Raw genomic sequence first — 14,675 nt, 5'->3', positions numbered from 1 at the left:
TGAATTGTTATATTGGCCTAGCTTAGGCTAGGCCAAAAGGGGGATTGAAGAGAATTATTTTATCTTGTTAGCATCTTTTATCTTATTAGCATGTGTTATACTATATGTTTTTGTTTTATGTTTCAGGTAGTTTAGACTTTAGGGATAGTATATAATCTTTAGTAGGAATACACATAAGCAAGTCAGTTGACCCTTCCTTGACATGAATACTGTTTAGACAGTTGGAGCCAGGCAGACAGGAAATAGTAGACCCCCATCGTAAAATATGACAGCATAATTTACTGGTGATTGATAAGTTCCTGCACAGGAATATGACCTCTGATCTGGCCATTTGGGAAGACAATGGAGAAGAAGGACTGCACCAACACCAAATGAGGCAGGAAGAAGATGATGAGGTCACCCAAGAAGAAGGACTAGATTGGACTAAATTAGCATCAATAATTTACATATGTCTTTCTATAAAAACTGGGCCAAGGGATAGTTAGGTTGTGAGACTTCATGCCCTGGCAACGGAAAGAAAATTGTTTATATGAAACTATTTTATTTACATTACCCTCACTCTTTTTTTTTCTGTGAGAGTGAGTGGCGTTCAAAGAAAGGAAATTGTAACATAAGAGTTAAGATTCAGTCAATTTGTTTAATATTAATGTTGAGAAATGTGTTCAGATAATTTGATGTACGGTAAGGATAGTTGTAAGGAAAATTGAAAGCCAAGGTTGTGATGTATGTGGATATATATGTGTGTTTCTGTTCTTCTGAATGAGTCCTGAGTTCAAGGCCTGCAAGAAGATTTTGTCTACTGGGATTTCTCCTGTTCTGTAGAGGTAGAGCGGAGGTTCAGTAGTCGTGGCGAGCCACCCAAGAGAGACTGTGATTGGGAACCATCATCTTAGCTATGCTGTTATAGGCCGATCACCTGACAGGCCTCTATCACCCCACTGGGTCATGGTTTCCTCTCCTTTCCTCCTCCTCATCAAGCAGACTAGTTATGCTGATTATTGTGTAGTTTTTCTGCCCCCCCCCCCTCTATTTATTTACAGGTATCACCGTCTTCAGAGCTGCATGATGACCTCCGGCCCCGCTGACCCATTGTATAGTGTATTTTTGTGTATGTTTCTGTGCTCTGTGCCTCTCCTCTCCTCTTCTCTCCTCTCCTCTCCTCTCCTCTCCTCTCCTCTCCTCTCCTCTCCTCTCCTCTCCTCTCCTCCCTCTCCTTCTCCTTCTCCTCTCCTCTCCTCTCCTCTCCTCTCCTCTCCTCTTCCCCCTCCTTCTCCTTCTCCTTCTCCTTCTCCTCTCCCTCTCCCTCTCCTCTCCTCTCCTCTCCTCTCCTCTCTTCTCCTCTCCTCTCCTCTCTCTTTACCCAGCTGGCCATCAGCAGGAGGGTCCCCCTACATGAGCCTGGTCCTGCTCAAGGTTTCTTCCTGTTAAAGGGGAGTTTTTCCTTGCCACTGTTGCTTGTCTGGGGTTAGGCCCTGGGATTCTGGAAAGCGCCTTGAAACAATTTTGATTGTATAAGACGCTATATAAATAAAGATTGATTTGATTTGTTTTGACCTCCGAACGTACTGCCTCTGGGATGAACAGCTGGCTTGGTAGGCCTCCACCTGGGTCCAGAGCTGATTGCAGGGCCTCACGGACTCTCTCCTCCACCTGCCAGGATGCGGCCCCAAGGATGCAGGAGAGGGGTAACATGGGGTCTGGGTCTGTCCTCACTGGGTCGGAGGCAAACTGGCGGGACAGGGCGTCAGGCTTCTGTTTCCGTGAGCCAGGATGGTAGGTTAAAGTAAACTGAAATCTCTCAAGGAACAGGGCCTACCGAGGCTGCCGGGAATTGAGCCTCTTGCCGTTTCGGAGATTTGTGAGGTTCTTATGGTCTGTCCAAACGACAAAAGGTTGAGCAGCGCCCTCCAACCAGTGTCTCCACTCCTGTAGGGCCAGGACCACGGTCAGAAGCTCCTTGTTTCTCACATCGTAATTCCGCTCCGCGGGAGAGAGCCGGTGGCTGAAAAAGGCGCACGGATGGAGCTTCTGGTCCTCCCCGCTCCTTTGCGACAGGACGGCCCCGACTCCCACGTCAGAGGCGTCCACCTCTACCACAAACTGCCGACTGGGGTCGGGATGAGCAAGGACGGGTGACGACGAGAACAGTCCTTTCAGCTTGTTGAAGGTGGCTTCGGCCTCGGGAGTCCATTGGAAGCTTTGTAATTGTCTACAGGAGGAGGGAGTTGGCCACTCCATCACTGCCTTCACCTTGGCCAGGTCCGGTGAAAGCTGTCCCCGCGCCACCACAAACCCCAGGAAGGAAATGGAGGAGGTGTGGAACTCGCATTTCTCCGCCTTGACATAAAGCCGGTTCTCCAGGAGCCGTTGGAGAACGAGCCGGACATGCTGGACGTGTTCCTCCTCGGACTCAGAAAAAATCAAAATGTCATCCAGGTAGACAAACAGGAACTTATTTAACATGTCCCGGAGGACATCATTGACCAGAGACTGGAACATGGTTGGTAAGTCCGCAAGGCATAAAGAGATATTCAAAATGTCCCAACGGGGTGTTGAAAGCTGTTTTCCACTCGTCTCCCTCACGAATCCGCACCAAATGGCATTGCAAAGATCCAGCTTGGAAAAGATCTGGGCTCGGTGGAGTCGGGCGAACGCTGCGTCAAGGAGGGGCAGTGGATACTTGTTTCTAACAGTGATTTCGTTCAACGCCCAATAATCAATACGGGGTGCAGCATACCATCCTTCTTTTGGATGAAGAAGAACCCGGCCCCAACTGGAGAGGAGGAGGGCCGAATCAGTCCGGATGCAAGGGACTCCCCAATATAGCTCTCCATCGCCTCAAGCTCTGCCCGAGAGAGGTTGTACAGGCGGCTTGACGGTAAGGCGGCTCCGGGAAGGAGATTGATGGCGCAGTCATATGGACAATGGGGCGGAAGGGAAAGTGCACGCTGCTTGCTGAAGACCTCGCCCAGGCAATGATATTCCTTTGGGACCCGGGACAGGTTGGAGGTCTCCTGGGCGGGAAACGGGACCGCTGAAGAGGGGGTGACCGCAGCACGAAGACAACTGGTGTGGCAGGCAACACTCCAGTTCACCAGCCTCCCGGCTGACCAGTCAATCAGAGGATTGTGTCAAGCTAGCCACGGAGATCCGAGGACTCCTGGGGAAGAAGAGGAACGGATGATGTAGAACCGGATCTGTTCCCGATGATTTCCAGAAGCAACGAGGGTTATCGTCTGGGTTCGGTGTGTTATCCTGGCCAGGACCTCCCCGTCGAGACCCAGAATTGTCTTCGGTTCAGGCAGCGTCTCGATGGGAAGGCGGGCCTGCCGGGCCAGATCCAGATTGATAAAGTTGTCATCAGCGCCCGAGTCCACCAGGAAGGCCGCAGAAACAGACTCTTGACCCCAAAGGAGCGTGCCCGATAGAGTTAGGCAGGCTGGAGGTGAACAGGATGAGGATCCGCTCACCAACACTCCTGCCGGTGTTGACGAGCTTAATCTTTTGTCCGCACCGGGCAGTCAGTGAGGAAATGGCTCGCATGGCCACAGTAAAGGCACAGACCTGTCGTGCGCCGGTGTTGATGTTCTGACAGGGTTAGACGAGTTCAGGGTCAGGATCTGGGAGGCCGCCTCACTGCTTTGGACAGGGTGGTCGGACACCCGTTTTAATTCTGCTGTGAAGGCTGGGAAAGGAGGAAACGGGCGTCTGGTTCTCCAGAACGGCTGTGGCCCATAACGCCGCTCTCCCGGAGAGAAGATTTACGACAAAGGTGACCTTTGCCCTGTCGGGTGGGTAGGTGGGAGGCTGGAGATCAAAAACTAGGGAGCACTGGAGCAAAAAGCTGGCGCAGGAACCCGCCTCACCAGAATACCACTCCGGGATGGGGACGTGGGGTTCCCGCGGTGCGGCCACCAGCTGCAGATCGACTCTCGGCGCCTCCGCGGGTGGCGGAGGCGGACCCTGCTCCGACCGTCCAGAGCAGAGGTGTCAAACTCGAATAATCAGTGGGCCAAAATTCAAAACTGGGACAAAGTCATGGGCCAACATTGATATTTATTGAAAAAAACCTTCCTCCAGCTCTGACACGGAACCTTTTGGTATGGACCCAAACTAGTTTTGCTCAACAACTGAGCATGGAACAAGCAAAGCTTAACACAATACAATATCTATATAATATATATTGCGCACATGCAAAATCAAAATTCAAATAAAAAAACCACATCACTGGCATTCATTAATTCTCTTTTAAATTCCAACAGTAATCTTTTGCCATTGTAAGTTAATGTAATGTAAATCTAATGCCTTTTTATCTCTTTTACTTTCTGGCACCTTTGAGTCATTTCCAGGTGCTTGTGCTTGTCTTGGTGTTGCGTTTTATAGCATCATCTATTGTTCTCCTTGTAATGCACATTGGCTCCACATACAAGACAGACAGGTCTGTCTTTTACATACCTAAACAGATATTCTGCCTCCTACCTGTTCAGATAGGTCCTATTTTCTGCTTTTCCTTTAATCATTTTTCAGAGGGGTAGTGCCAGAATTAGCATTAGCATATAAGGTCACTATGACTACTTCCTCTTTCTTGGTGGTTAGCAAGCCACATATTGGTGCATTACCACCACCAACTGATGTGGACTGTGGATTTTCACACCAAAACAACAGCAAAGCATTCTGGTATTTGTAGTATTAGCACATGCGCTTTAAGCGATAATACCGGCGGGCCAGCTCTAATAGTCAATTGGTATGGCTTCACGGGCCAAATATAATTAAATTATGGGCCAGATTTGGCCCACGGGCCAGAGTTTGACGCCTATGGTCCAGAGGAAAGCGGGTTCGTCACACTGGCATTTAGGGTCTGAAGCGAGGTCCAGATGTCCATAAGAAGCTGGTCGTGCTGGCCCAGCAACCTTCCCTGAGCCTCCAACGTACGGCGCACTGTGTCCTGATCCGCCGGGTCCATCCTGGTTGGGTAACAGGTCAACGAATGATCCACAAGAGGCGCCGAGACCTCGGAAGAATCCAGCAAACAGTCCACAGGGGAAACTCACCACGATAGTCTAATCACAATTGTCAAAATCACAAAAGGCAAAATCACAAAGAGTCGGGGTTTCGCAGAAGGGACAAAACATTCCAACACTGGCAAACAGGAGTACAGCCTTTAAATAGGGGACTAGCTGGCTCAGTCCTGGACTGCTCTCTGTACTCCATTGAGGTGGGAGAGAGGAGGATGTTGGCCAAGCTGACATCAATTATGGACACCCCCTCTCACCCCCTACACGAGACTGTGGGGGCCTTAAGCAGCTCCTTCAGCAGCAGACTGTTACACCCACGGTGTAAAAGGGAACGTTACCGCAGGTCATTCATCCCAACTGCCGTCAGATTGTTCAACATGCACAACACTTAATTGTAGCACCAATAACCCAGGGTTGGCATATTTGCACTAACAAATCATCCTACCTCTGGTATGTCTTATTTGCACATCTCATTTGCACCTATTTTTTTGTCTTCGCACTGTCCGACACTCCTCCTGTACATAATTTTTTATAATTTTTGTATATACTGTACAATGTACATAGCAGTGTACATAATATAAGAGTCTTTTATTTTTATTTTTTATTTTAGTACTTTTCTGTATTGTACACCACGGGCTACCGCTGTAACGTGCAATTTCCCCGATGTGGGATCAATAAAGTCTTTTATCCTTTTTATCCTTTTTACTGATAGCCCGCAGGTGCGTCTGCCTGCGGCTCCAGCTGCGGCAGGGGAAAAGCTCCACCCCTGCAGGAAGAAAACTGTAACCAAGCTCCCAGAACCCAACATTGACCAACTAAAGTAAAATTCCTCACTACCGAGGAATTTTATCATCTTAAAGAGAAACTCTAAAATATAACTGGAGTTTGTCTGGTCTTTCTTGATCTGTTTAAAAGGCAAAGCTAAACTGTTTTTGGCAGCAGGACAGTAGCATCGCTGACTCAAGGTGCATGTCAACCTGATCATAGTCTGTCACCTAATTGTCTTGTATTGATACATCAGTTGTCAACAATGTAAGAAGGAGCCCTTTCACAAAGATCCTGTTGAAACTTATTTAAAAAAAAATGTTGGTCTCAAGATGCTTGCTGAGCTCATTAGCGTAACATACTTTATGTGCCTGTTGTTTTACTGGGGCAGTAGTTAAATGACTTCTGCCATCTTTTACCAACAGGGGGGCTAGCAGTATATTCAGCTCCCTTGCATACAGAAAAACAAAAGTGACTGGCAGGACATTAATATCAATTGATTTTTCTTCTCACAGCGAGATGAAAATGGGGTGATGCATTCAAATGAAACAGTGCCATTCAATGCAAAGTTTTAGACATGTTGCCAGTGTACAATGTCATGATGTTTGTGCTATAATTCACAATTTTAAATGGTAACCATGGCAACACTTTAACTTTCTCAGTGAGTAATGTTGCTAGCTCCTGGCAGGATGACACACTTTAGTAAATAAGAGATATAAGCCTTGTGTTTTATTTAACAGTTAAACTGTCAGTGTACCAGTTGCGCATTGTGTAGGCAGCTAATACCTACTACATTTATGTCTTCTCACATTTGATGCTTTTCCTCAGAATGTTTTCTATGGTTTTAGCACAAAATTCTTCCAACAGTGAATGATGATCTAGTGAACTGTTTTAGGTCAAACTGCAAAACTGAGGTGTGACAGAAACGAGGAGACATCTACATATCTTTGGCCTCAGGGGTACTCTGATATTTGAACTATCCCTTTAGACCAGGGGTGGGGAACCTCCGGCCTCCGGGCCGTATATGGCCTACGAGACCATTTCTACCGGCCCACAACGCAATAAGATTTTTATATTTTATATGTGCACTTATACAGTGGGACCGTTCGCTAAACTCCGCGAGTAGCAGCGGTAGCGTATTTTTGCCTTTCGTATCCTGAAATTTCTTTCGTAACGAGGAAATATTTTCCCGTTTTCTGAGATAAAACAGACGGTTATGTTATGTCCGAGTCAAGGTCAGGGTCAGTGAACACAGCATGTGATGTACGTAGTGGGCTGGACTGATTGACACGGACGAAAAATGCATAGCGAAACACGCTAAACTCGACGAGTTGAAAGGACAGATGAGTTTGGATAAAATTAACGCTCTTCGCCGGAGTTTGGAGGCTCAACAAGCAGCTTTCACACGACCATGTACCGACAGACAGAATATTACGCGTGCAAGTTTTGTGGTGACTGAATTAATAGCCACGAAGCTGAAACCTCACGCCGAAGGAGAGTTCGTGAACGTGCCTCGTAGCCGCCGCTGAGGCGCTCGCGCCGTACAAAGTGAAATTGTTTCAAAGCGTGAATTTTTTTTCGTGAATAACTATTGAACTAAGACATATATTGTTATGATTCCAGTGGCTAACGGTATGTTTTTATGGTCAAGGAATCTAAATATGTAGTCAAAGTATATGTGGGACTAATATTTATGGTGGAAATCACAATATGCCAGGAATTGTTGCGCTTGGCGGAGGTCTGCGCTCTCCGAGTGCTTTCTAGTTGTTGTTATTATTGTCTTTATCTTTCTTTATTTTTCATTTATTTTCTTGATTATCTTGTTGTATTGCAGTTTTTGTGAGTAGAGGCCTCGAACAGGCCCTTACGGGTCTCTTGCCTCAACTCTGTACCTCTTTTTATTGTTTTGTATGATCATGAAAACATATTTTACTTGTCATTTTATTCTATTTTTTTGGTGATTTTTATATGCATGTGTGCTAAATAAATAATTCAAACTCAAATGCAGCAATCATGAGACTTAGTAACACAGTAATTATAGACTTTTTTTTTTTGTCTTTTTTTTTGCATCCCTAGGTATGTGTTCATAATAGTATGGCCCTCGGAGGACTTTATAAAATTGAAATGGCCCTCGATATGAAAAGGGTTCCCCACCCCTGCTTTAGACTTCCTTATTTCTCACCAATACTGAACGAAAGCCTGAGGAGGACTAATAGAAGTCCTCAGAGGATTTGCTGTTTAGTTTTTGGTGGTGTGTGTCACATGCTGTGTCTTGACTGCAGATGAATGCTTTGCTGCACAGATTGTATGTTGCTCAGGGGAACTTAGGCATGCCAGCTGCTGGGATCTCAGAGCAAGCAGCCATCCCTCAGTGGACAACTGTTCTTTCTGTGCCAAGAATGATGATTTCCCAAGCATAAAAGGCTTGGTATGCAGACATTTCTAATTTAGATGTCACATAGTCCAATGCACCACATAGTCCTCTGGAAGCTATGACCAGTTAAATTAGGCAGCTGTTATGTTAAACACAGATAATTCATTGAAAGGCAGAGCAGCCGAACCCCTCGACCTAATTACAGAGCCAAAAGTGAGTGACACATTGAGGAATGTATTTTTTCACATCTGGCATCTGCCTCTCAGATCTCCACAGTGTATTCAGACAGCATATTACAGTTAATCATACAATGTCAGACAAACTTAGTCCTCGTTTTCAGATCAAAGTCAAGTTCATCTACACTGAGGATTAGTCAAACAGGATAAGATAGAAAGAAATGAAAGTTTGCATTGACTCTATAAAGGACCCTGGGAGCTGGATGTTGACATCACCTCTTCCTGATCTAATTAATAACCATTTGAACGCTGCAGACAATAACTTTATCTTTAATTGACTGTTAGTCTTGTCATATGCTGTGCTTTTCCCTGTTTATTTCAAATGTGCACGTAATAATTTACATTTTCCATAATCACCCGTGATATCTGATCCAACATTCTTTTCGACCTCTTAAACTCTTAAAAAATTGCATTTTTCACAACTTTTAAATTTGAAACCACAGCTGAGTCTACAGATCCGTTATATATAAATTGTACCTAAAGTTTATTGCCACAAATAACTTCATAGTGTTATTACCTTACTAAAAGTTTGCAGGTAATCCTATAATCTTAAATGACAGGGCTACAGGACAGCTTTAAATAGCTGTCACAGCACTGGCAATGATGAGGATGGATTCCTTTAAATCCTTAAATTTGGTCTCAGAATTGTGGGTTTCTGAAGTTACACTTGTGTGGTGTGACCAGCTGTTCAAAATAAGGGAAGAGTTTTAAGAGAAACTATTTTGAGACTGAAATTAATTTGTTAATATATAATGACATAAATGTAAATCACTGAATGCAGCACAAGTCAGAACAGCACAGCTGCATTACATTCTATTCATTTGACTCCAACTGTCTGTATTGTGAACCAAAAGCTTCTGGTTTTCCCAGCAGAATGACACAAAACTGCTTGAAGGATTTCAGTTAAACTGTCAGGAGGTTGGGAATAAACTAAGGAAGAGCCAAATAAATGCTGATGGAGATCCAATCAAGACAGTACTTAGGAACTGAAATGTAAAAATGAACTGTAGGCTAGTAAGGGGGAACATTTTTATTCATCTTCCTTTTTTTTATTACATTGCCCAATTACATTGCGGTTTAAGAGTTTATTAATGTCTAATATAAGTGTATAAATATCAGAACTAACAGTGAATTCAGTGTGTCCATTATTTCCAGTGCAGCAGTAATCGACGAGAGCCAGAACCTAAATGGCTGAGCAGAACCACAACCATGCCAAACCAAGACAGATGTTACAGTTTGGGAGATGAAGATGATGATGTGTGGAAACCCAGATCCAGCCAGTCTCTTCAGTCCATTTGAAAGAGGTCTTGCTATCATCAGGACACTTCTTATGCAGCTGCAGAGGTACATCTCCCAGAGTGGACTGTAAAAAGCAAGCAGGTCTCTGTTGCCCTAATGTTCTTAAAATGTGATTCTAAACTTGTATGTACATTTGCAGTGCAGCAATATTTGTCAGTCCCAAACTGTGTGAGAAATGTGTAAGTTGGTTTAAAATCAGGTCAAGAAGCATAACTTCAGTGTTCTCAAGTGCTTGGAGGAGATGAGCAATAGGAACTGCAATCAGAAATCCAAAATTGAGTGTAAAATTACAGATGATAAATAATAAACATGCTCCCACTCACACTGAGGGAACTGGTAACCTTTAGTGATACATTTTTGTCTAAAAACCATTAGCAGCTACACCTCAGCCTCATTGCAGGCAACCAAACTATCTCTGATGTTGAAGGTTTTGATCAATTCAAGTTAAATCTAATTAGTGTGCAACATTATTTAAATGCTCTGTTTCTTTTTCTGTCAAAAATAAACATGCAATCTCAAAACTATTGCTTTTTCCAGTGTTGACCTAATTTTATTCAGCTTTTGTCTGTTGATTAAACAATTTCGATGTAATTTTCATTATCAGAGCTATTTTTAGCTGGCATTGGCTTGTTTTTATAGCTGTTATAGGTTCAATCATTCATAGGTTTACTAATTACTAAAATTCAACAAATGCTTTATTCCTGACCCTGAGACAGGTTGAATCTTGACTGCAGTATATCCATTTTTTTTGTACAACAGCATGCAATTCTAATCTTGTATGCAAAATTTCCTATCATATGAACACATAATCTGAATACATATTTAATAAAATAAATAGTAAAAAATAAAATCTCTTTTCAGACAGACAGACAGACAGGCAGACAGGCAGGCAGACAGACAGACAGACAGACAGACAGACAGACAGACAGATAGATAGATAGATAGATAGATAGATAGATAGATAGATAGATAGATAGATAGATAGATAGATAGATAGATGTGTGTGTGTGTGTGCGTGTGAGTGAGAGAGAGACAGAGAAAAAGTGTGTGTGTAATGATTATTGATTATTAATATATTGAAAATAGTATTAATATAGATTAATATATTAGATATGAATTATTATTATTTAGAGACATTAGTTGTACCTCAAAGAAAAACGTACAGACAAAATATTGTGTTCTTGTGAGAAACTTGAAATATAAAATAATGAAGACAGTACAGAAAACCCTTACACAACAGCAAATGCATGATTTTTCTGTAGTGTGTTAGTGAAAGTGCTCTTCTTCACCTGCAGCATGTGAAGGACAAACATGCGGCTGTGTGATGTAACAAGTCATGCAGAGAATCTGAGGAAATCCAGAAACAGCAGAAATATGTGGTCTTGTCATGTCTCCCTCTGGCATGGGATATTATATGCGAGAGCTATGATCATCTGCCAGGATGAAAAATTCTCCTTCAATCTCAAAGAAATTCTAAACTGCATATGTGTGAAATTCCACAGCCAGGATTAGAACAATGAAAATGGAGTCGACTAAGCAGCACATCTGAACAGTTTCACATTTGGCAGGGCTCTTGACCCATTTATTTTTTTCTGAGAAAAAACAAAATTTTAACATAATTTGTGTGAGGGACACACATCGTGATTTGTTTTTGTAATCAATAATGTAAATTTAATATCCTGTATTGATTCAATAGATTATTGATTGGATGTGCCAGTTTAGTGATATGATTCACAACAGGCTAAAAATGTGTAATGTTAATTTAAACATGATAAACTTGGTCAAACCGTGGTGGGACATAGGCCAAAATTGCATAGGCTGGGTCTAGTGTGAAAGAAATGTTGAATGAAGTGGTGAAGAGGGAAATGCTATATTGCACAGAAGCTGCATTAAGAGTACTGGAAATTTCTATTTATTGATTATACACACAAGAAATTATAATTAACCCTCTGTTGACTGCATTGCATATCATGCATAAAAATAAAAATTCTAATAAACTGAGAGTAAGATAGAATCTTTAACATTCCTTTGTGAATTCACTTTTTAAAAAATAACTTTTAATTTGACAACGGTCTCTTATAGACTTACCCCTTGGGTGGTAAAATATAGTATTTGTGTGCACAATGCGTTGGCCGTTTCAAATATAGCAAAAAAAATAAAGCAATTCACTTTGTAGTAATTGTGCTGGACGCGTTTGTGAAACAATCTGTGTCTCGACACTGCTGACGTCAGGAGCCCAAAGCCGAAGGCAGAGCAAAGAATTAGACGACATAGACGCAACCTGTGCCGTTGCGCATCACTCCAAACTTGTGAGCTCTCCAAAAGCGAGTCCGACAATCAGACGGGATGAACAACTCGTTGTCTGCAACAACGTATTTCAGCACCAGTCCCGCTCAGCAGGGCAGCCTCGGCACCGTGGACCATGAACTCGTCATCACCACCACTTTTGGGACCCTGCTCTCGGTTGTTTACGCTGTCGGGGTGTCGGGGAACGTCTACACTCTTGTGGTGATGTGCCACTCGATCCGTCTCGCCACCTCCATGTACATCTCCATCATCAACCTGGCTGTGGCGGACCTGCTCTACCTCTCCACCATCCCGTTTGTGGTGTCTACTTACTTCCTGAAGGACTGGTACTTCGGGGATGTGGGCTGCCGCATCCTGCTCAGCCTGGACTTGCTCACCATGCACGCTAGCATCTTCACCCTTACCGTCATGTGCACGGAGCGCTACCTGGCCGTCACGAAGCCGCTGGACACAGTCAGCCGTTCTAAGAGTTACCGCAAAGCTCTGGCGTGGGGCGTCTGGCTGCTCTCTCTGGTCCTCACTGTGCCAATGATGACCATGGTAACCCAGACCACCCAGATTACGCCAGATGGGGGCGTGAAAAGGATGTGCGCTCCCACATGGGCGCCCTCGGCTTACAAAGTGTACGTGACCGTCCTCTTTGGTACCAGCATCATGGCACCGGGCATCATCATTGGATACCTGTACATTAGGCTGGCGCGCACTTACCTGGAGTCACAGCACAACTCTGTGATCAGGAAAGGCGGGAAGCGCTCCCCCAAACAGAAGGTGCTGATCATGATCTTCACAATTGTGCTAGTTTTCTGGGCGTGTTTCCTGCCTTTCTGGATCTGGCAGCTGCTACCTCTGTACCATACCAAGCCCCTTAGCCTGGCCTCGCAGACACACACCTGCATCAACTACCTGGTCGCGAGCCTGACCTACAGCAACAGCTGTATTAACCCTTTCCTTTACACGCTGCTAACCAAGAACTACAGGGAGTACCTGAAGAACCGCCACCGGAGTTTCTACAGGTACACCTCCTCGTTCAAACAGCGGCCGCCCAGCCTCTACACCTGGGGCAAGTCCGCGTCCTCCAGTAACCAGTTCGAGTTCAATTCCGAGACGCTGGTCATGGGGATGCTGAAATGACGTTTGCGGAAAGAAGAGAGCGGAAAGTTACTGGATCTGCAACAGGTACGCGCTGCGCACCGCCAATACGCATAGGTTTTTGCGCACAAACGCCCATGATGCTTTTTATTCCAAAGCAACAACCTCTGCTTGCCAGGTGATAGGATTTATTTAAAGGTAGCGCAACTTAAGTCCAGTCAGAAATAAGCAAGTAAGAAGGAAATAGAAAGCTACATGAGAAGATTTCTATGTTTAAAAAATTAGAAAGGCAATCAGACAGAAATTCTAAGAAAATAAGAATAAAGGTTGCTTAGCTTTTACGATTGAGTTAAATCAACCATTCTCATGCTATCGGTAGTTGCAGTAGAAAGTATTAACTTAGTTTGGTATAGGTTGGTATAGGTTATGCAACAAACATATGTGTTAATTTTTATTGTGCGGTAGGTTCTCAATCACCCATCTTACAGTAGCTAAGTGCTTCAGGCATTTGCAAATGGATTCCTTTCCTCTTGTTTGAAGGTGTTCCACCTGTCATCCAAACACAGAACCTTTACCCTTTGTGTTGGCGGCATTGCACCACCATGCTGAACCCACCTACTCAGTCTGTCTGACGCAAGTGTATTTAATCAGTATAAATAATGAACATCATGGCAAGTAACCAAATTCCAAAATGTGACTCCGCTTTGGCTGTTTGGAGAAGACTCCACTGTCACCCTGTAGAAAAACTCATTTACTTCCAATCCATTCTCCATAAATGTCTCTTGATGAGGCAAAAGACGATTGATCAGTTTGACTACTAAATTTGTACACACCCTCCTACACACAACGGTTCAGGTGTGTTATTCATATCTGTGTCTGTCAGAGGACAGTTGCATTTTTGCAGTAGCAAATGCTTGTTTAAATTATAACTCTGATTCTTTAATTAAATTATCATCTCAACAGAGAAGAGTAGGTGATGTTCCCGTCAGTGTTAATTTCTCTTATAAATGCACAAGCAAGCCCCGAGTTCCAGGTAAAATTTGAAAATGTGTTTGCAAATTTGAATAATTCAAGTCATTGCCTGACAACAAAGTATTCAGTTCCAATAAGGATCTATCTATCTATCTATCTATCTATCTATCTATCTATCTATCTATCTATCTATCTATCTATCTATCTATCTATCTATCTATCTATATGTCTGTCCGTCCGTCCGTCCGTCCATCCGTCCGTCCGTCCGTGGGGACAATTTAATCATTTTCAGCCAAATGGTTTCTCAAGATTTAGAAAAAAGGTTAACGATATCTTGCTGAAATTATGGCATTGTAAGTGCTCGTCCAACACTCCTATAGACCAACTTTTCTATGGATCGTGTGCATTCCCAACTCCGAAACACATTGCTCTCATGAGGAATTTTAATTCAAAGTCAAACTGTCAGGCACATACTTTTTTTTATATCCTAAATAATTATGAGAGTGAACAAAACAAAGGACTTTGGTTCCTCAGCAGCAGAGATACTCAAGGATTCTCAAGACAACTTATTATTAATGCCTCCCAACTGCAACTCAGCAGCACACTAGTCCTAGATTC

At 43.7% G+C, this 14,675-nt stretch overlaps 1 protein-coding gene across 1 annotated transcript; it reads left to right on the top strand.

Moving 5' to 3' along the window:
• Window positions 1-11,894: 11,894 nt before the first annotated feature.
• On the top strand, window positions 11,895-13,569 carry LOC130538987 (urotensin-2 receptor). Its single transcript, XM_057057056.1, has one exon. It carries the CDS (start codon window positions 12,036-12,038, stop codon window positions 13,125-13,127), a length of 1,092 nt encoding a protein of 363 aa, XP_056913036.1. The 5' UTR covers window positions 11,895-12,035; the 3' UTR covers window positions 13,128-13,569.
• The last annotated feature ends 1,106 nt before the right edge of the window (window positions 13,570-14,675 follow it).

Source organism: Takifugu flavidus, chromosome 1 (assembly GCF_003711565.1).
Source record: "Takifugu flavidus isolate HTHZ2018 chromosome 1, ASM371156v2, whole genome shotgun sequence".
Lineage (NCBI taxonomy): Eukaryota > Metazoa > Chordata > Actinopteri > Tetraodontiformes > Tetraodontidae > Takifugu > Takifugu flavidus.
This window is presented reverse-complemented; position numbering and strand designations above follow the sequence as displayed.

Bases quoted from the DNA above. Each gene is read 5' to 3' on its own strand.
- LOC130538987 (XM_057057056.1), top strand. From the start codon at position 12,036: ATGAACAACTCGTTGTCTGCAACAACGTATTTCAGCACCAGTCCCGCT.